Genomic DNA, 20,079 nt, shown 5'->3' on the forward strand with positions numbered 1-20,079 from the left:
TTATCAGCTCCATGAGAACAGGGAGTTTTTTTGTATTGCTTTAGGTTAGGGTAACTCATCATTGGCATTGTGTGCAGGATATTTCTTTATTGTGGGGGCTGTCCTGTGCTTATAGACATTGACAACATCTCTGGCCTCTACCCATCAGATGCCAGCCACAAGCCTCCCTCCCTCTTCCCCTTCCTTTTTACCTAGACATTGGGGTTGGGCGAGGTGCAGAGTTGTCCCCAGTTGAGAATCTGTGTTCTGAAGATGTTTGTTAAGTAAGATACTGATTTATGATAGACAGTAATAAAGTAGGGGAAGAGATGGAGAGCACGGTGACTGACAATAGCGGGGGAGCATTTTGTCTAGAGTACTCAGGAAGTTCTTTTGGAGAATTTGGTAAGAGATGTGGGTAAGATTTGGGAGTGTAACTTGTGAAGATCTCAGGGCTGGTGATTCAAGCAGAGAGAGCAGTAAGTGAAAAGACCCTAAGGCAGGAATGAATTTGATGTGTTCAGGGGACAGCAAGAAGGCCGGTGTGGCCAGTCCTCAGTCATCAGGGCAGAGCGTGATAGGAAATAAGACTGGGATGGGGAGGACATACCATGCTATTTCAGGTGTTAGGATTTTATGTGACTTGCATTTGGAAACTACTAGAGTATTGTGGGCAGGGATGTGACATGACCTGGTTTACGTTTTGATTTTTTGTTGTTGACCCTAGAGGATAAGAATGGAAGCAGGAAGAATGGACGAATGAGCTAAGAAAGTTACTGTAGAAGTCTAGTGGTGATAGTAGTGAGAAGTGATGCCGGCGCCGCGGCTCACTAGGCTAATCCTCCGCCTAGCGGCGCCGGCACACTGGGTTCTAGTCCCGGTTGGGGCGCCGGATTCTGTCCCGGTTGCCCCTCTTCCAGGCCAGCTCTCTGCTGTGGCCAGGGAGTGCAGTGGAGGATGGCCCAGGTGCTTGGGCCCTGCACCCCATGGGAGACCAGGAAAAGCACCTGGCTCCTGGCTCCTGTCATCAGATCAGCGCGGTGTACCGGCCGCAGCGCGCCGGCCGCGGCGGCCGTTGGAGGGTGAACCAATGGCGAAGGAAGACCTTTTTCTCTCTCTCTCTCTCTCTCTCTCACTGTCCACTCTGCCTGTCAAAAAAAAAAAAAAAAAAAAAAAGTAGTGAGAAATGGCCTAATATAGGATATATTTTGAAGGTAAAGCAGACTATGTTAATGGGTTGAGTTTGGAGGTGTGATGGAAACAGGTGTTTTGGGAAGGCTGGAAGAGAAACAGGTGTGAGTGTGATGCATTCATGAGTTCTGTTTTGGACCTGGGAAGTTTGAGGTGATTGCCAAACATCCACATGAAAGTAGATATAGAAGTCCTGAACTCTGGAAAGGTCAAAGTAAAGATATAAAATCGAATTTCTTGTGCTGAGCCATAGGACAAAAAGAAAACAAACAAAAACTGCAGAAGAGCATGGAGACGGCTGAGGACTAAACCTTGGGGATTTCCACATCTAGAGGTTGAGGCGAGGAGGGGTCAGAGAAGTTGCGTAATGTTGTTGCCAAGAGCTGATGTGTGATTGGGAATAGAGTTGACCAGCTGCCTCAGAACCACCATGGGTATAATGAGATGATACCTGTACTTGTGTTTTCCTCATAATAACTAATTACCCTTTAATCTTGATGACTTTTCTATAGGAAATAGGGTTAGTCAGTGCGTCGGCTTGCGAGGTGGTGAACCTGATGTGAGAAGTTGTCCTGCTCAGCTGAGAGTACAGGCGGGGCTGTGGTTTTCTAGATCCTTGGGTTTTTGATTCTAGTTCCTTTCTGTGTCAGTGCTGTTGTGTTAGATTATCTTGTAATTTTTTTTTCTTTTTTGCTTACTCTTGTCTCTCAACAGAGCTCACCTTGAGAATATCAGTGGTTTGACCTGCCAATATTATGCTCTCCTCCAGCATCATTTAGCCAAGAAGTTATCCAGTCAGATTTTGCCTGCAGGCAGAACTTAAACCACAAAATCCAGACATTTCTATTCATTTGTTTCTGTGAAAGAAGTGGTCCCCCCTCCCACCAATATTGACCTCTTACATTAGGGTATAAATAAGATTAACCAGGTTGGCAGCAGTGTGATGTTCATTTAACAGAGTTTACATAGCTGCTAGAGCTGTATTTTCTCTGTTCTTGCTATGAATCTGATTCTTGGTTGTTAGCAAAGTGCTGTGGCTGCACTCAATCCAGTTTAATCAGGAAAACATCCATTTTGTGAAAGAAAAGGGTTAATGAAAACAGCTGAAAGGTTTTGGTGCTTTTTATGTTATTTAGGGTCTTTCCTAGAGTCATTTCTTTCTCTGTTCATTGGTTTGGTTAACTTAATACGTTAAAAACATTGATTATCACTTAGGAACTAATTTAAGTACTTCTCACTGTTAAATTTAAAAATTTGAAAAGCTTATGCTTAACTGTGATGTGACATGGCCTAGTAAATTACTTAATAAGTGAGTTCCTATGTCTTGAAAGTATGCATATATGTGTGTCCATTAGGTGAGAAGAGAATCCTGTGATATATAGCATATTGGGGAATATTTTTATGTTGATCCCTGATCCCTGATCAATTCTGTTGTTTCAGTTCTTAGCAATTACTGTTCACAGCCTGTTCACAGATCACTATGCTTCATATTAAACATTTCCTACTTTATTGTTTTTTCAAGAAGCATGTGTCTCTTTTTATCTTTGACATTTGGTTTCCTTTTAACTAGAAATTCTTCTTTTAACTTACCCCTAGATCGTCTGCCTCTGAAGAAGATGACAAGGAAGATAGCATCTGGGAGCCCCAGAAGAAAGCCCCCAGAGTCCGTAAGCAGCCCGCTCCCAAGGAACCCAAACCAAAGAGGGTGCCTCGGGGGAAGAAGAACACCCAAGTGGTCAGTGACAGCTCAGAAGCTGTGGCTGTTAAAGAGGAGCTGGTAGGTGCTGAAGCTGCACAGAGAGGGAGTGCTGGCCTGCTTTCCTGACTGGTGATACTGCTTTCTCCTGCTCTTGTGTTTTAGGTTATTCTAATGATTTTCTGTTCAGTATTTGTTTACTCTGGAGTTTAGCATCCACCTCTGAAGAGAGCTCACTTTGAGAATGTCAGTGGCTTGACTTAGATTCTGTCCTAGAATTATGCTTCTCCTTTGCCAAGAAGTCATCCAATCAGGTTTTTGCCTTTAGGGAGATCTTAAAGTAGGACAAAGATATAAATAGCAAAACATGCCAGACAGTGATATACCCTGCCATGGGTCTTAATACTGTTTACCATCAGATGCACTGTGTTTCTTGGTCTGCTTCACATTTCCTTTCCTAGGTGATGGTAATGATTTGGCTATTTGCAAATATGTGAGTGCTTATTTTTACATAGGCAACATAGTCGGTCAACTTTTGACCTGCATGATCTTATTTAATCCTTCCAACAACTGTTGAAGTGTTTGTTGTTGTTATCTGATTCTTTTAGATGAGGAAGCTAGGTAAAACAAAGTGACTTGCTCATGGTACATAAATATTAAGTGATGAGACTGGGTTTTTAAGTTAGGAATGTGATTTTGTCAGCATTTCAGGAACCAGTATATTTCTCGTGGGTGTTTTTGCATCAGTAGTGCTCACAAGAGCAACCAAAGAGCTCCTTTAAAAATTAATACTGTGAAATAATCATCACAAGGACTTGAAATTCTTATTGCTAGCAGTATTTCTCCTTGGAGGCTGGACTAAGTGGGGATTACATAATAATCAGAAATTTGCATGATGATTCATTCATTCATTCATTTGGATTTATTGAGTGCCTGCTGTGGTCTTGGCACTGTATTTGTAACAGTGACAATTGAATTTTCTTTTAAAAAATATTTGTTTTGTTTGAAAGGCAGAGTTACGGAGAGACTGTGTGAGATAGAGAGAAAGAGAGAGAGAGAGATCTTCCATCTTCTGGTTCATTCCCTAGATGGCTGCAAAGGCCAGGGTTGGGCCAGGCCAACGCCAGGATCTTAGAACTCCATCTGGGTCTACCACATGGGTGTAGGGGCCCAAGGACTTTGGCCATCTTCTGCTGCTCTCCCAGGCATGTTAGCAGGAGCTAGATTGAAGGTGGAGTAGCTGGGACTTGAGCCAGTGCCCATATGGGCTACCTATGTTGCAGACAGCAGCTTAACTAGCTGTACCACAATGCTGGCTCCAACAATTGAATTTTTTTTAGAAAAGATTTATTTATTTGAAAGGCAGAGTGAGACACGCACACGCACACACACACACACACACAGAGAGAGAGATCTGGTTTACTCCCCAAATGCCCGTAATAACTGGAGTTGGGAGAGAGAGAGATCGATCTGGTTTACTCCCCAAATGCCCGTAATAACTGGAGTTCGGCCAGACGGAAACCGGGAGTCAGAAACACCATCTGGATCTCCCATTTCAGTGGCAGGATCCAAAGTACTTGGACTATTATCCAGTGCCTTCCTAGGCACATTAGCTGGAAGCTGGATTGGAGCAGAGGTGCCAGGAATTAAACTGGCACTCCTGTATGGAGTGCAGGCATCCCAAGTAGCAGCTCAACCTGCTGTGCCACAATGCCTGCCCCATACAATTGAGTGTTTTTTTTTTTTTTTAAATTAGACAAATGGCATGTCCCTTTTTTTTTTTTTTTTTAAGATTTTATTTATTTATTTGACAAGTAGAGTTACAGAGAGTCAGAAAGACAGAGAGAAAGGTCTTCCATCTAGATGCTGGTGCACTCCCCAAATGACTGCATACCAGGTGCTTCTTCCAGGTCTCCCATGCGGGTACAGGGGCCCAAGTACCCAGGCCATCTTCCTCTGCTTTCCCAGGCCATAGCAGGGAGCTGGATCGGAAGAGGAGTAGCCGGGACTCGAACCAGCACCCATATAGGATGCCGGCAGCACAGATGTATGCTTAGCCCACTATGCCACAGTGCCAGCCTCACAACTGAATGTTTTAATTGTGTGAACCTAAGTTGGACTGAAGTTATCTACCTCACTGGAGTACTGTCTTATCATTGGACCAAAATACTCACAATCTATTTGCTAAGCTTTCCTATCTGTAGTACATTACTCAGAATGCTGATTATGTTTGCTTTCTGCAGTTGTCCTTTTTCTACTTCTGTGTCTGACAGTTCCACTGTTGACACATTCTTCATGTCAATTCATTTGATTAAGTTATTATCAGCTCTTACAAGCCTGAGAATCATGCTATCTTCATATCTCTGCTCTGATCCCTCATGTTTTGGATAAAAAATCTAATACTCAGAGGCCTGTTAATGTACATCATATTCAAGTTCAGACTTGGTAGTTAGTAGGCAAGCATTGGGTTGGAAATGCTGTTTTTGTTATTCCTAATATTTTTACTTATTTATTAAAGATTTACTTATTTATTTGAAAGGCAAAGTGACAGAGAGAGAAAGAGATCTTCCATCTCTTGGTTCACTCTCCAAATGGCTGGGGCTGGTCCAGGCTGAATCCATGACCTGAACTCCATCCAGGTCTCCATGTGAGTCAAAGGGCGCCATTCACTTGCGCTATCCTCTTCTGCTTTTCCAGGCACATTAGCAGGGAGCTGGGTGGGAATTAGAGCATCTAGAACTCCAGCTGGCATTCTGATATGGGATGCTTGCATTGCAAACAGTGGCTTATGCTGCTGTACCCAAAATTTTTAATAATAATTCTGGAAAAAATGTTTGATAAGGGAAGAGACTGAATTTTGGCTAAACTTTAGTTTGAGAGTTGTTTATTTTTATGCCCTCTGTATCACTTAGATAACCAGACCTTGGGAAATGAGAATCCCTTTAAAGGCAGGATCTTTATCTTATTCTCTACTCTACTCCCAGTGCCAAGAGTCATTCCTTCACACCTGAACATCATTTGAGTTGGAGACAGGGGTGGTTCAGAGAGTAGGCCTGGGACGTATGTGGGCTACTTTGTGAATTCTTATTAAAGACAAATGCCTGGTGCCAGCACTGTGGCATACTGGGAAAACCTTCTGCTTGTGACACGAACATCCCATATGGGTACCAGTTCAAGTCCCAGCTGCTCCACTTCTGATCCAGCTCCCTGTTAACATGCCTGGGAAATTAGTAGAGGATGACCCAAGTCCTTAGGCCCCTGCAACTACGTGGGAGACTTGGAAGCAGCTCTGGCTCTTGGCTTTGGACTGACCCAGCTCTGGCCATTGCAGCCATTTGAGGAGTGAGCCAGAACTCTGCCTTCAGATAAATAAAACAGTTTTAAAGAAAAAGAAAAGACAAATGTCTGACAGTGTCCTACTATCATTCTGTGTTTTCTGTCCTCCATCCTTTTGTATAACTTGATAGGCAGGTAGCCTATTGGTTTAATGAGAGTGTAAATGTTACTGTTCTCTCCCTAAGTGTTGACTGTGTTTATAAACTTTAATCTTTGCTTTCTGTCTTATAGACCTAACTTTCATTTTTTTTAAAGTTTTACTTATTTATTTGAAAGAGAGAGAAAGAGAGATCTTCCATCCACGGTTCACTCCCCAAAAGGCCACAGTGTCCGGGCTTGGGGCAGGCTGAAGCCAGGAGCCACCAGCTTCATCTAGGTCTCCCACATGGGTGGCAGGTCCATGCACTTGGACCATCTTCCACTGCCTTTCCCAGGCCATTAGCAGGGAGCTGGATTGGAAGTGGAGCAGCCTGGACATGAACCAGAGCCCATAATGGGGTGCTGGTTTTTCAGGCAATGGCTTTACTGCTATGCCACAATGCTGGCCCCCATTTATTTTTTAAAAATTAAACTTTAAATTTATAAATAATTAATGTGCAGTTGTAAGAAATAATACAGAAGGATTCCATGTGCCCTTTTTCCAGTTTCTCCCAGTGATAATATCTTGCCAAACTGTAATTCAGTATCACAGCATTGGTAAAATCCACTGATCTTACTTTGATTTCTTCTGTTTTACTTGTTTCTATTTATGTGTATATGTGTGTGTATACAGTTCTAAGCAGTGTTACTACATGTGTACTTTTGTGTACGCATCCCAGTAGAACAGTTTAATCACAGCAAGGGTCCATGCTGGTGCCCTTTTGTAGCCACATGCCTCCCTTGTACCCCCTTCTCTGTCCCCTTCTGACTCCTGGCAAGACTGAACTGTTCAGAAACATTATATAAATGTAACATATAGCATGTAACTTTGAGATTGGCTTTTTCTCCATTCAAAATAATTCCCTGGCGATCCTTCCAAGTCATTGTGTATATTATTAAGTTGTTCCTTTTTACTTCTGAGTAATATTCCAGGGTGATTGGTTTTTATTTTCTAATTCTCATGTGTTCTCTTTGTGGTTTGACAGAATAATTCTGTGGCTATTGCTGATGTTAATTTAGAAGACAGAAAAAATAAATTGGAAACTGTACAGACTCTGAAAACAGCAAAGACAAAACAGAAGAATTCAGCTCAAAGGACCAAAAAATTGAAAGTGGAAAAAATCAACAAAGTCAGCAACTTAGAGGGTGGGGATCACAGTACAGAGACCCCATCAACAAGCACCATGTGGGAAGGTACATGCAAGAAGGAAGAGAATGAAGATGACTTTACATTTGGTCAGTCCCCTTTAAAGAAAATGAAGACTGAAATGTGTCCTCAGGGGCAGCCTGTCAAGTTTCCAGCAAATGCCAACAGTATTAAAGAGGAGGTGGAAATGAACTGGGACATAGTCCAGGTATGTGCAGCCTTTCTGGCGTGTTAGTTGGTTTGACTCCTTTGTGACTGGTATAGTGTCGCTCCCCCTCTTCGTGGAGGAGCAACACAGGACCCTGCGCTGTTCTTTCGTCTGCTCGGCCCTCCCCGGGTTTGCTGCTGGTTCTTCCCGGGTTGGCTACCGACCCTTCCACCTCCGTGGAAGGGCGGTTCCCCCTGGCCGCATTCCCCACTTCCGCAGGGGAGCGGCACACCGCCGGCCGGCTCTTCTCGGGGGCTGCACAGGTGTTCCTTCAGCTAGATGTTCCCCATAGATGTTCCTGGTGCATGCCGTCTCCCCCCTCCCCCATAGTCCTCCTCCGCCAATCCCAACTCGGCTGAGTACGCTGCTCTCCAATCAGGAGCAAGTCCCACAGTTAATTGGTTGAACTGGAGGCAGCTGTGCGGAAGCTGTTTACTTCTCTCCCAGCGCCATATTGTGGGAGAGCAGATGCATAGAATAAGTCCCAATTCGAGTAACTTAGTCTAGTCCGGATTGCTCCCCACAGATCCCCCTTTCTTTTTATTTTTTAGCGTTGATATGCGCCTGTCTTCGGTGTCCCGCGGCACACACTCTGCTCTACTTGCTAGAGTTGCCACAGGCTCTTACAAGTCCTATCAATCAGGAAAACCGAATCCGGGTCCTCTCTTCGCCATTGTGAGGAGGTTTTTAGGCGCTGATGCATGCCTGTGTTCGGTGCCCTGCAGCGCATGCTCTGCTCTGCTAGAACTGCCTGCAGGTGTTTACAAAACCTATCAGGCAAACCGAATCCAAGCCTTCTCATTGCCTTATTGTGGGGGAGACTTATTAGTGTTGGTTCGTGCCTATCTTCGGTGACCTGCAGCTCATACTCTGGTCGAGCTTTGCTGGCGCTTACCGCCTTAAATCAGGCAGACCGAATCCAAGCCTTCTAATTGGCATGTTGAGGGGAGGCCTTATTTTCTCTATTTCTCTATCTCCGGGCATTCCTATTTCTCCCATTTCACTTCTATCTTCCAGCATTCCCATTTCTCTTTTACTTCACTTCCAAACTTCTGTTTCTCTTATCCCTGCGGCTTTCCGGCACCTCGCCCCGCCGGCGGGTTCCCGGCTCTGCGCCGCTTCAGCCCGCGCGCCTCTCTCATCTACGCAGCTTCCCGGCTTTGCGAGGCTCGGCTTCGCGCGCTCCGCGGCTTCGCGCGCTCCGCGGTCTCCACGCTTAACCCTTTCGCGTCTGAACCACGGCCTACGCCAGCGTTCCCTATCTATTCACGCCCCGTGCTCTCTCTGCACGCGGCGGCTTCCGCGAGTAACACAGCGTAGCTCACGTGTCCGCCACTAGGATTCAATCTAAGTTCCCCGGGCTAGCCTGGCGAATTCAACCCAGCGTACGTCTCCGCCCCACGGTTTGGCTTCCCGTCCTTTGCTCCCCGGGCTAATCAGACGGATCCCAATCTAGCTTGCGTCTCAGCTTCTGGTTTTAACTTTTCGCCCCCTATTCCCGGGCTAACTTGAGAACCCCAAAGTGGCTTTCGTATCCGCCTCGGCCTGCCCCCCGCGGCTTCAATTTCCCTAACAGTTTTCTCTACCCGGTATGTTTCCCCAAACTTTCCTCCAACGATATTCCTCCCTCATTTCTCCTGGCCTCTCCCCACAGTCCGCGTCCGAATCTGTTTGTTCTAGCTTTCACTTTCGCTTTCGACCTTAGAGATTTCTCCCAGCTTCCCCCCGTAGTCCGTATCCGAGTCTATGCCTAGGCTTTCAATAGCTTCTTCCGGCACCCTTTTCGTCCGGCTTTTCCCTAGGCTGTTTGCTAGTCTCTCTCTCCGGTAATTTCCCTAGGCTGTTTGCTAGTTTCTCTCTCCGATATTTTCCCAGTTCTTCCCGTTTCTTCCCTCCTAAGTTTGCTATCTGTCCTAGGTTTCCTATCCAAGCTAGGTTTCCTATCCGAGTCAGGTTTCCTATCCGAGTCAGGTTTCCTATCCGAGTCAGGTTTCCTATCCGAGCTAGGTTTCCTAATCCGAGTCATTTCTTCCCTCCTAAGTTTGCAATCCGTCCTAGGTTTCCTATCCGAGTCACGGCACCATTATGTCGCTCCCCCTCTTCGTGGAGGAGCAACACAGGACCCTGCGCTGTTCTTTCGTCTGCTCGGCCCTCCCCGGGTTTGCTGCTGGTTCTTCCCGGGTTGGCTACCGACCCTTCCACCTCCGTGGAAGGGCGGTTCCCCCTGGCCGCATTCCCCACTTCCGCAGGGGAGCGGCACACCGCCGGCCGGCTCTTCTCGGGGGCTGCACAGGTGTTCCTTCAGCTAGATGTTCCCCATAGATGTTCCTGGTGCATGCCGTCTCCCCCCTCCCCCATAGTCCTCCTCCGCCAATCCCAACTCGGCTGAGTACGCTGCTCTCCAATCAGGAGCAAGTCCCACAGTTAATTGGTTGAACTGGAGGCAGCTGTGCGGAAGCTGTTTACTTCTCTCCCAGCGCCATATTGTGGGAGAGCAGATGCATAGAATAAGTCCCAATTCGAGTAACTTAGTCTAGTCCGGATTGCTCCCCACAGTATAGGGGTTCTGCTGACTAAGGTTAGTTCTTTGATATGACCTCAGTCAAGGCAGGTCATCGCTAAGGTCTTTTAGTGACTATACACTATATATACTATACTACTCTATATATACTAGTAATATATACTCTACTACTATAGAGGTAGCTGACAGTGTGCAGGAGAAACGGAGACAGGTTTCTGTGACCATGGAATCCCTGGTCTTTGAGATTCGGTAATAAGTTATTCATAGTTGAGTCAAGAGCTGCTTTATGACACTTTGCTTCCCACCCCATCCCCTAATCTTTGTTACAGAGAAAGATGAACATAGACCTACCTTAGCCTTTTTGTCTCAAGGTGATAAGTAATAGAAACCTACTTCCTACGAGCTTAAGCAGAAGAGAGTTTACCGTCAGACATGGGGGCCTTTCAAAGAAAAAAAGGGACAGAATGTGATCAGGTCTCTTACAGGACTCAACTCAGAAATTGGAAAACAGAGGACTCACAGAAGATACCTGGGGTGGTAGGATCACTTACTTCTGCTGCTTCTCTGAGGTGTGATTTTTTCTCAGCAGACCAGGTTTCTCTGTTTATGTATAGAGGATAGAAAAATGACAGCTCCACTAGCTCTACTAGTTTCATTGGTTACATGGACTGACCTGCTGATTGTGCATTTTGGTTCCTAATTTCAGGAAGAGATTCTGATTGACAGACCGTGGTCAGGTATCCTCTTGTGGGCCAATGCCTGGAGGCCAGAGGCCTCACTGTGTTGTAGAAATGGGATTGCTGAGGTTCCAGCTGTGTTTGTGTGCCTGTGCTGAGGCCAGGGGTGGGTGTTTGTAGCTTAGTGAAAGTGTCTAGCTCTAGGTCTAGCTTCAGAATGTAAATTTATAATTCTAAGTGAGGATTAACCTCTCATAGTGAAGATTTATATAGCTTCCTCTTTTTATCACTGCCATAATACCTTACAGTGTTTGTTTACAGATCTTTGATTGACAAGGAATAGCAATACTTGCTGTTTATTAATAGTTGGCTTACTGTGGGCTTGACTCTGTACTGGTGTACTGGGCACTTAACTGTTAACATTTATTCCTTCATTATCATAATGGGTTATTAGAAGTAATGGATAATCCAAAACTTGTTTGTAGCTTTAATTAGAATAGAATACACTTTTCTTTGTATAGTAAGAACTAAAGAGAAACCATCTTAAAAATAAAAAATTACTGAGAATTGATTCAAGGTATCTGTAGAATTTAGTTTCTGTATGTGTGTCCTTTCTGTAACAGGTATAACTAAAGTTGATTTCAGATTTTGAGGGAAGAAAGCTTATTCTGAAGTTTGTTAACCTGGAACTTTTATTTTTTGTTACGGGTGATTACCTTGGTTCACTACTGAGTTCCGTAATGTCAGTAAAAGAACAGCTAAGCAAATATTTTGGAAAATATGTTCGCAGAGAGAGGTAAGATTTTCTGCTGAGTAGAATGAGGAAAGAGTGTTTGGTGAGAGACAGGTGCCCAGACACCAGGAGGAACGGCAGAAGACTCATTAATGAGCCAATAGCAGGGATGTCCATTGTTTTGGTGTGGGAGCATGAGATGGAAGCTAGTTACCTCATTTTAAGGCCCTACTTGGAAAATAGACTTGTGTGTCCTTTCAATTCCACAGTCTTCCTCTCTCCTCCTTATGGGTGATGACCTTTAACAGCTGGAAGCCTGTTCGCTGGGACTCTGGGCTCTCCCTGTAAGCTGGGGAGAGTGATGGTTCTAGCTCCCACCTTTGCTCAGCAATCTGATGACAGCTGTTCAGCTCAGCGTTTTCCAGGTGACTTAGGACATTGCCTAGGAAACTGTTTAGTGTACATTTACTCTGTTGGAATTCTTCTTATGTATGTAACCAGGTAGTCACCCTTCCCTAACTTTAGCTTCACTTTTAGACACTTCTTATGGGATATATGAATTTCCTTTCCTATTTTTTATAGCCCTTTAAATAGGAGAAACTTTTTTTTTTTTTTAAATTTACATGACAGGTGGCAGTGGGGATAGGTGCATGTGGAGAGAGAAAGAGACTGCTTCCAGCTGCTCTTTCACTCCCCAAATGTCTGTAATAGCTAGGACTGGGTTGTCCCCAGGCCGGGAGCTAGGAACTCAGTCCAAGTCTTCTATAGGTGGCTGGAACCCAATGACTCTTTTTTTTTCTTTTAAAATTTTGTATATATTATTTAAGTTATACAAGTTTCATATATTTCCTTTATATCATTTTAGAAACATAGTGGCACTCTCCTCCCCTCCTTTCCCACCCACGCTCCAATCTCTTCTCCCTGTCAGATTCCCAATCTCTATTTTTACAATGATCTATTGTATAGTAAACCCTACCCTAAGTAAGAGAGTTCAACAAATAGTATGAAGAGAAAACAAAATAAAATTGTTCCTCAATAAAAGAGACAAAGGTTATAAACAATCATTGATTCTCAAAATGTCTGTTTCACTCCAATACATTATATTTCAGATACTCTATTAGTTACCCCGGATTAGGGAAAACATGATATCTTCTTTTGGGGACTGGCTTATTTTACTAAGTATAATGGTATCCAGTTGCGACTGGCTTATTTTACTAAGTATAATGGTTTCCAGTTGTGACCATCTTGTACAAAAGACAGTTCATTTTTTGTTTTTAAAGCTGAGTAGTACTCCATAGTGTATATACACCATAATTTCCTTATCCAGTCAACAGTTCATGGACATCTGAGTTGATTCCGTATTTTAGCTATTGTGAGTTGTGCTGCAATGAACACGGGGGTACAGATAACTATTTCATAAACTGATTTCTTTTGGTTTGGGTAAGTTCCCAGGAGTGGGATGGCTGGATTGCATGGTAGGTCTATATTCAGATTTCTGAGGTATTTCCATACTGTCTTCCACAGTGGTTGTGCCAGTTTACATTCACACTAACAATGTACCAGTGTACCTTTTTTTTTTTTTTTTTTTTTTTTAAGATTTTTATTTATTTATTTGAAAGGCCAGAGTTACAGAGAGGCAGAGGCAGAGAAAGAGAGAGGTCTTCCATCTGCTAGTTCACTCCCCCAATGGCCACAACTGCTGGAGCTATGCCGATCAGGAGCCAGGAGCTTCCTCTGGGTCTCCCACGTGGATGCAGGGCCCCAAGGACTTGGGACATCCTGCACTGCTTTCCCAGGCCATAGCATAGAGCTGGGTCAAAAGTGGAGCTGCCGAGACTTGAACTGGCTCCCATGAGGGTTGCCGGTACTGCAGGCAGCAGTTTTACTCACTGCACCACAGTGCTGGCCCCATCCAGTGTATCTTTTTCCCTGCATCCTTGCCAGCATCTGTTGTTTGTTGATTTCTATATGTGGACCATTCTAACTGGAGTGAGGTGAAACTCATTGTGGATTTAATTTGCATTTCCCTGATGTCTAGCGATCTTGAGCGTTTTCCCAAGTGTCTGTTGGCCATTTGAATTTCATCTCTTGAAAAATGCCTGTTTAAGTTCTTTGCCCATTTCTTAACTGAATTGTTTGTTTGGTTGTTGTTGAATTTCTTGAGTTCCTTATAGATTCTGAATGTTAACCCTTTATCATTTGCATAGTTTGCAAATATTTTTTCCCATCCTGTTGGTTGCCTCTTCACTTTGCTGAGTGTTTCTTTTGCAGTGCAGAAGTTTCTCAGCTTGATGTAATCCCATTTGTCAATTTTGGCTTTGATTGCTTGTGCTTCTGGGATCTTTTCCAAGAAGTCTTTGCCTATGCCAATTCCTAGTGTTCGCTAATGATTTGATGGCATCAGATCGTAGATTTAGGTCTTTGATCCATTTTGGGTGGATTTTTGTGTAAGGTGTAAGGTAGGGGTCTAGTTTCATATTTTTGCACATGGAGATCCAGTTTCTCAGGACCATTTGTTAAAAAGAGTGTCCTCGCTACAGGGATTGATTTTAGCTTCTTTGTCAGAGATAAGTAGGTTATAGATGCAAGGATTAATTTCTGGAGTTTGTATTCTGTTCCATTGGTCTACAAGTCTGTTTTTGTGCCAGTACCAGGCTGTTTTGATTATAACTGCCCTGTAGTATGACTTGAAATCAGATATTGTGATGCCTCTGGATTTGTTTTTGTTGTATAAGATTGCTTTAGCTCTTCGGGGTCTCTTGTGTTTTCATTTGTATTCTAGCATCATTTTTTTCTAGATCTGCAAAGAATATCATTGGTATTTTGATTGGGATTGCATTGAATCTGTAAATTGCTTTTGGTAGAATGGATATTTTGATGATGTTGATTCTTCCAATCTATGAACATTTTTCCATTTTTTTTAAACTTTTATTTAGTAAATATAAATTTCCAAAGTACAGTTTATGGATTACAATGACTCCCGCCCCCAACTTCCCTCCCACTTGCACCCCTCCCATCTCCCACTCCCTCTCCCATTCCATTCGCATCAAGATTCATTTTCAATTACCTTTATATACAGAAGATCGATTTAGTATATATTAAGTAAAGATTTCATCAGTTTGCACCCACACAGAAACACAAAGTATAAAATACTGTTTCAGTACTAGTTATAGCATTACTTCACATTGGAAAACACATTAAGGGCAGATCCCACATGAGGAGTAAGTACACAGTGACTCCTGTTGTTGACTTAACAATTTGACACTCTTGTTTATGGCATCAGTAATCTCCCTAGGCTCTAGTCATGAGTTGCCAAGGATATGCAAGCCTTTTGAGTTCGCCAACTTCGATCTTATTCAGACAGGGTCATAGCCAAAGTGGAAGTTCTCTCCTCCCTTCAGAGAAAGGTACCTCCTTCTTTGATGGCCCCGTTCTTTCCACTAGGATCTCACTCGCAGAGATCTTTCATTTAGGTTTTTTTTTTTTTTTCCAGAGTGTCTTGGCTTTCCATGCCTAAAATACTCTCATGGGCTCTTCAGCCAGATCCGAATGCCTTAAGGGCTGATTCTGAGGCCAGAGTGCTGTTTAGGACATCTGCCATTCTATGAGTCTGCTGTGTATCTCGCTTCCCAAGTTGGATCATTCTCTCCCTTTTTTATTCTATCTGTTAGTATTAGCAGACACTAGTCTTCTTTGTGTGATCCCTTTGACTCTTAGACCTATCAATGTGATCAATGGTGAACTGAAATTGATCACTTGGACTAGTGAGATGGCATTGGTACATGCAGCCTTGATGGGATTGTATTGGAATCCCCTGACACGATTCTAACTCCACCATTTGGGGCAAGTCCGATTGAGCATGTCCCAAATTGTACCTCTCCTCTCTCTCTTATTCCCACTCTTTCTTTAGTGTTTTGTAATTTTTGGTGTAGAGATCTTTGACATCCTTGGTTAAATTTATTCCAAGGTATTTGATTCTTTTTGGAGCTATTGTGAATGGGACTGATCTTAAAAGTTCTGTGTGTACAAAGGCTGTTGATTTTTGTGTGTTTATTTTATATTCTGCCACTTTACCAAACTCTTTTTTGAGTTCCAGTCATCTCTCAGTGGAGTTTTTTGATCCCCTATATAAAGGATCATGTCATCTGCAAATAGGGATAGTTTGATTTCCTCCTTTCCAATTTGTATTCCTTTGATTTCTTTTTGTTTCTTAATAACTCTGGCTAAAACTTCCAGGCCATTTATATTCAAGGTGACTATTGATAAGTAGCAACTTGGCCCTGCCATTTTTCCATAAATATTCCTATTGTTCACTTTGAATTTCTTTTGTACTTCTGGGGATTTTCTGCCTTCTCATTCTTTCATAAGGATGATTATCTTTCTGTGTTTTGGTGTGTAGCATATCCTTTAGCATCTTTTATAAGGCTGGACAAGTGGTGACAATTTCTTTCAATTTCTGTTTGTTGTAGAAGGTCTTTATTTCACCTTCATTTATAAATGAGAGCTTTGCAGGGTACAGTATTCTGGGTTGATAGTTTCTTTCTTTTAGGCCTTGGACTATAACTCACCATTCCCTTCTAGCCTATAGGGTTTTTGATGGGAAGTCAGCTGTGAGTCTAATTGGAGATCCTCTGAAAGTAATCTGGCATTTCTCTCATGCATATTTTAAAATCTTTTCTTTGGTTTTACTGTGGTGAGTTTGACTACAGTGTATCATGGTGAAGATCTTTTCTGGTCATGTCTGTTAGGAGTTCTATGTATTTCCTCTACTTGGACATCCCTTTCTTTCTCCACATTGGGGAAATTTTCTGTTATTATTTCACTAAATAGGCCTTCTAGTCCATTGTCTCTTTCCATGCCTTCAGGAACTCCTAAGAGCCATGTGTTGGGTTGTATCTCATAAATCTACAACACTGATTTAAGTTTTCTATTTTCTTCTTCTTCTTCTTCTTTTTTTTTTTTTTTTTTTTTTTTGGTCTTACTGTAGGATTTCCAGATTTATCTTCTAGTTTGGATATTCTATCTTCTAACTCACCAAGTCAGCTGTTAAGGCTTTCCACTGTATTTATTTGATCTCATGTCTCATGGTTTTCTTTAGTTCATGGATTTGCTTCTGATTGCTTTTGAGTAATTCTAGGATTAATTTTTTGAATTCCATCTCTGGGATTTTATCAGTCTCTTCATCTTCACATTCTAATATTGAAATGTTGATGTGTTCCTTTGGGGAGGGGGATCATGATTCCTTATTCTTGTTTCTTGATTTTCTGCATTTATTTTTGGGCATTTGTGGAGGTTTGTTTTATCTCCCCCTCTGATAGCTTTTATCTGAAGCTGTGCCTCTGTGGCTTAGTGGAGTGTCTGTGCTTTCAGTGAATACTGAGAGGTGTGTGGTAGGTGTGCTAGGGAGCTCTGGTCAGTCGTCCAGGGTGGAGTGAGTATCCAGGGTAACATTTAGTTTGGGGGTGGTAGATGTCCTCTTATTAACAGAAGGGGGGTATGGTCACATCTGTTGGCATAATCACTTCCTCACTTCCTCTCCTTCAAGCTGAGCAATGGCCGGGTGTTAGCCCTCAGTGGTTCAACACTCATCCACGCGAATGTTCTACGCAGTCCTCACTGTGAGCACTGTTCTAGCTGCAGTGAGCTGCCCTGGCAACCAAGGATTTCTGACAGTGTGGCTCTGCACCCAGAGTTTGCCTGGAAACCCAGCTATACCCTGGCCCCTCTCATGCAGTCACAGTGTTTACACAGTCTCAGACCCCGGGACTCCCATGGTCAAGGAGCACAAGAGTCCATTCCACCCCACTAGCCTGTCCTGTCCACAGAGAGACTGAGAGGTTCCCAGAGCTGCTGCCTGTGTGTGTTTCACCCCCAGCCAATTGAATCTGATCCCCCCAGCCAGAGTCAAAATCAGCGGGGAAAGCAGATTTTACCCTCTGGTAAAATCCCTGGATCACAAGTGTGCACAATACCTGCCTGCCACAGCCCCACTCCTTTCACAGTTGTGCTGGGTGGGTACAAGAGTCCTCACAGGTGGTCCTTCCCCTTTGGTGGGGATGGCTCCACCTCCCTGCCTGTTGCCAGGTGAGCACAGCAGAGCTGGTGGTGTTGCCCGGATGACAAGGTGGGGATAGTTCCCACCAGTTGACTCAGACTATTATGGTTGCCCATGCCAACAGTCCCTGCTAGTTGCTGGGTGTGCCCAGAAGAGCTGGAGCAGTCTCTGCCTGTTTATGACTGAAATGGCACCAGCCTTCCCACAGCTAGCCACAGGGTGCTGGTGTGGAGATAGGTAGGAAGAAAGGGGGACAGAGAGAGAGAGACATACCCTGGCATCCTCCCACTCCACCATCCCCCACCCCCGGTGAGCAGTCACCCAGCTTTCCTGAGGGTTCCAGGCTGGACTCAAAACACGGTGCAGTCTACTAAATTCTCCCTCTAGCCATATCAACAGTGGCGTGGGCTGGTGCTGTCTGACCTCACCTTGCTCACCAGAGCGGGATGCTGGGTCCTTGTTCAGAGTTCATGCTCCGTTTCCATTGCTGCAGGTCTGCACCTTCCACTGCTTTCGTGGGACCTCCCACTGTGGCTTTCCCTGCCACTTTCCCCTGAGAGTGTACCTTCTCCACTTTTATTTATTTATTTTTTCTGCTAGGTTTGTGTGGCCTAAAGCAGACTTCCCTGTTGCTATTCCACCATCTTGCCTCTCCCCAGGAACCCAGTTATTCTAATCATCACTGCTGCCTCCCAAGGTCTGCATTGGCTGGCAGCTAGAGTCTGGAGCTGGGAATTAAACTCAGGCTCTCCTATGTGGGACATGGGTATCGAAACTGCTAGGCAAATGCCCACTCCCAGAAGGAGACCCTTTATGGGAAAGAAAATAATTCTGTTCTTAAAACTGTATTCCTGCTTTCAAATATGGTTGAGAGCAGCACGCGTGTTAGAAGAACAGGGAACTGAGAAGAGTGAGAGTCAGTTGTCCTAATTCAGAAAATCAGGAGAGTATTGCACACTTAGATAAGGGCCACACTGAATAAAATGTTTATAGTATGCATATTACCTGCTCACAAAATAGGTCCAAGTTGTTTGGGAATTCCTGAATAGTACCTAGTAAGCAAGGAATAGCTAATAAAAATTTTATGGAGTTGTTAATTTTTACTAATTGAGCATGTGGAAATGTCATTTATTTTTCCCTTATTTTGTATGTTCTTCTCCAAGGCCCCTGCCTGCCGTGGTATCTTGGTCCTTGGTCTGTTCTCTTCAAGATGTGTTTAAACTCTGAAAACTCCTCTGCTGTTTCAAGAGTTTTGCTGTGCTGTTTGGGGAGGGAAAGCTGCAACCTGACACTTGGTTTACTTTTGGGCTTTATGTCTAAACATAAATATTTATAACATATGCAAATATGTTATAAATAACATGAACTTGATAAGAATTTTTTTTTGACAGGCAGAGTTAGTGAGAGAGAGAGACAGACAAAAAAGTCTTCCTTTTTCCATTGGTTCACCCCCCAAGTGGCCGCTACGGCTTGTGTGTTGCGGCTGGTGTGTTGCGGCCGGTGCGCTGCGCCAATCCAAAGCCAGGAGCCAGGTGCTTCTCCTGGTCTCCCATGGGGTGCAGAGCCCAAGCACTTGGGCCATCCTCCACTGCACTCCCGGGCCACAGCAGAGAGCTGGACTGGAAGAAGAGCAGTCGGGACAGAATCCTGCGCCCCGACTGGGACTAGAACTCAGGGTGCTGGCGCCACAGGCGGAGGATTAGCCTAGTGAGCCATGGCACTAGATGTTAATAAGAATTTGAAGAAGTGACTAGTTACAAGAAATTTAAAAAAATAATATGTATTTTTAACGATTTCTTTTATTTATTTGAAAGGTGGTGTTACGGAGAGGGAGAGGGAGAGACAAAGAATCTTACATCTAATGCTTTACTCCTCAAATGGCTGCAATGGCTATGTCTGGGGCTGGGCCACTCTGAAGCTGGACTCCTGGAACTCCATCCTGATCTCCCATGTGGATGGCAAGGGCCCAGATACTTGGGCCATCTTCTGCTTTTTCCTAGGTGCCATTAGCAGGTTGTTGGATTGGAAGTAGAGCAGTCAGAACTTGAAACTGCCTCTGGAGCTGTCACTGTGGCATAGCAGGTAAAACTGCCGCCTGCAATGCTAGCATCCCATCTGGGTGCTGATCCAGCTCTGTTATGGCCTGGGAAAGCAGTAGAAGATGCCCCAAGTCCCTGTACCTGTGTGGGAGACCCAGCAGCTCTTGGCTCCTGGCTTTGGATTGGCCCAGCTCTGGCCATCGTGGTCATTTGGGGAGTGATCCAGTGGATGGAATACCTTCTCCACTCCCCCCCCCCCACCTTTGCCTCTCTGTAGCTCTGCCTTTCAAATAAATCAATCAATCTTAAAAAAAAGAAAGAAAAGAAAAAGAAACTGCCTGCATATGGGATGCCAGTGT

General features: G+C 44.1%; 1 protein-coding gene across 12 annotated transcripts in view; it reads left to right on the plus strand.

Moving 5' to 3' along the window:
* Positions 1-20,079, plus strand: part of SRBD1 (S1 RNA binding domain 1) — a 256,608-nt gene that overhangs the window by 8,121 nt on the left and 228,408 nt on the right. For 9 of the 12 annotated variants that reach the window (XR_016230405.1, XR_016230404.1, XR_016230403.1 and 6 more), the window contains exons 3-4: positions 2,767-2,947; positions 7,327-7,695. Coding sequence is in view for 6 of the 12 variants with exons in the window: in XM_008254454.5 (XP_008252676.3) it covers positions 2,767-2,947; positions 7,327-7,695 (550 nt within the window). In the remaining 6 variants the exon portion in view is untranslated. Of the gene's footprint in view, positions 1-2,766; positions 2,948-5,405; positions 5,514-7,326; positions 7,696-20,079 lie in introns of all 12 variants that reach the window. The other 3 variants (XR_016230408.1, XM_089327707.1, XM_089327708.1) reach the window with 1 other exon arrangement.

Source organism: Oryctolagus cuniculus, chromosome 2 (genome assembly GCF_051225735.1).
Source record: "Oryctolagus cuniculus isolate XC-2025 breed Fujian yellow rabbit chromosome 2, ASM5122573v1, whole genome shotgun sequence".
Taxonomy (NCBI): Eukaryota; Metazoa; Chordata; class Mammalia; order Lagomorpha; family Leporidae; genus Oryctolagus; species Oryctolagus cuniculus.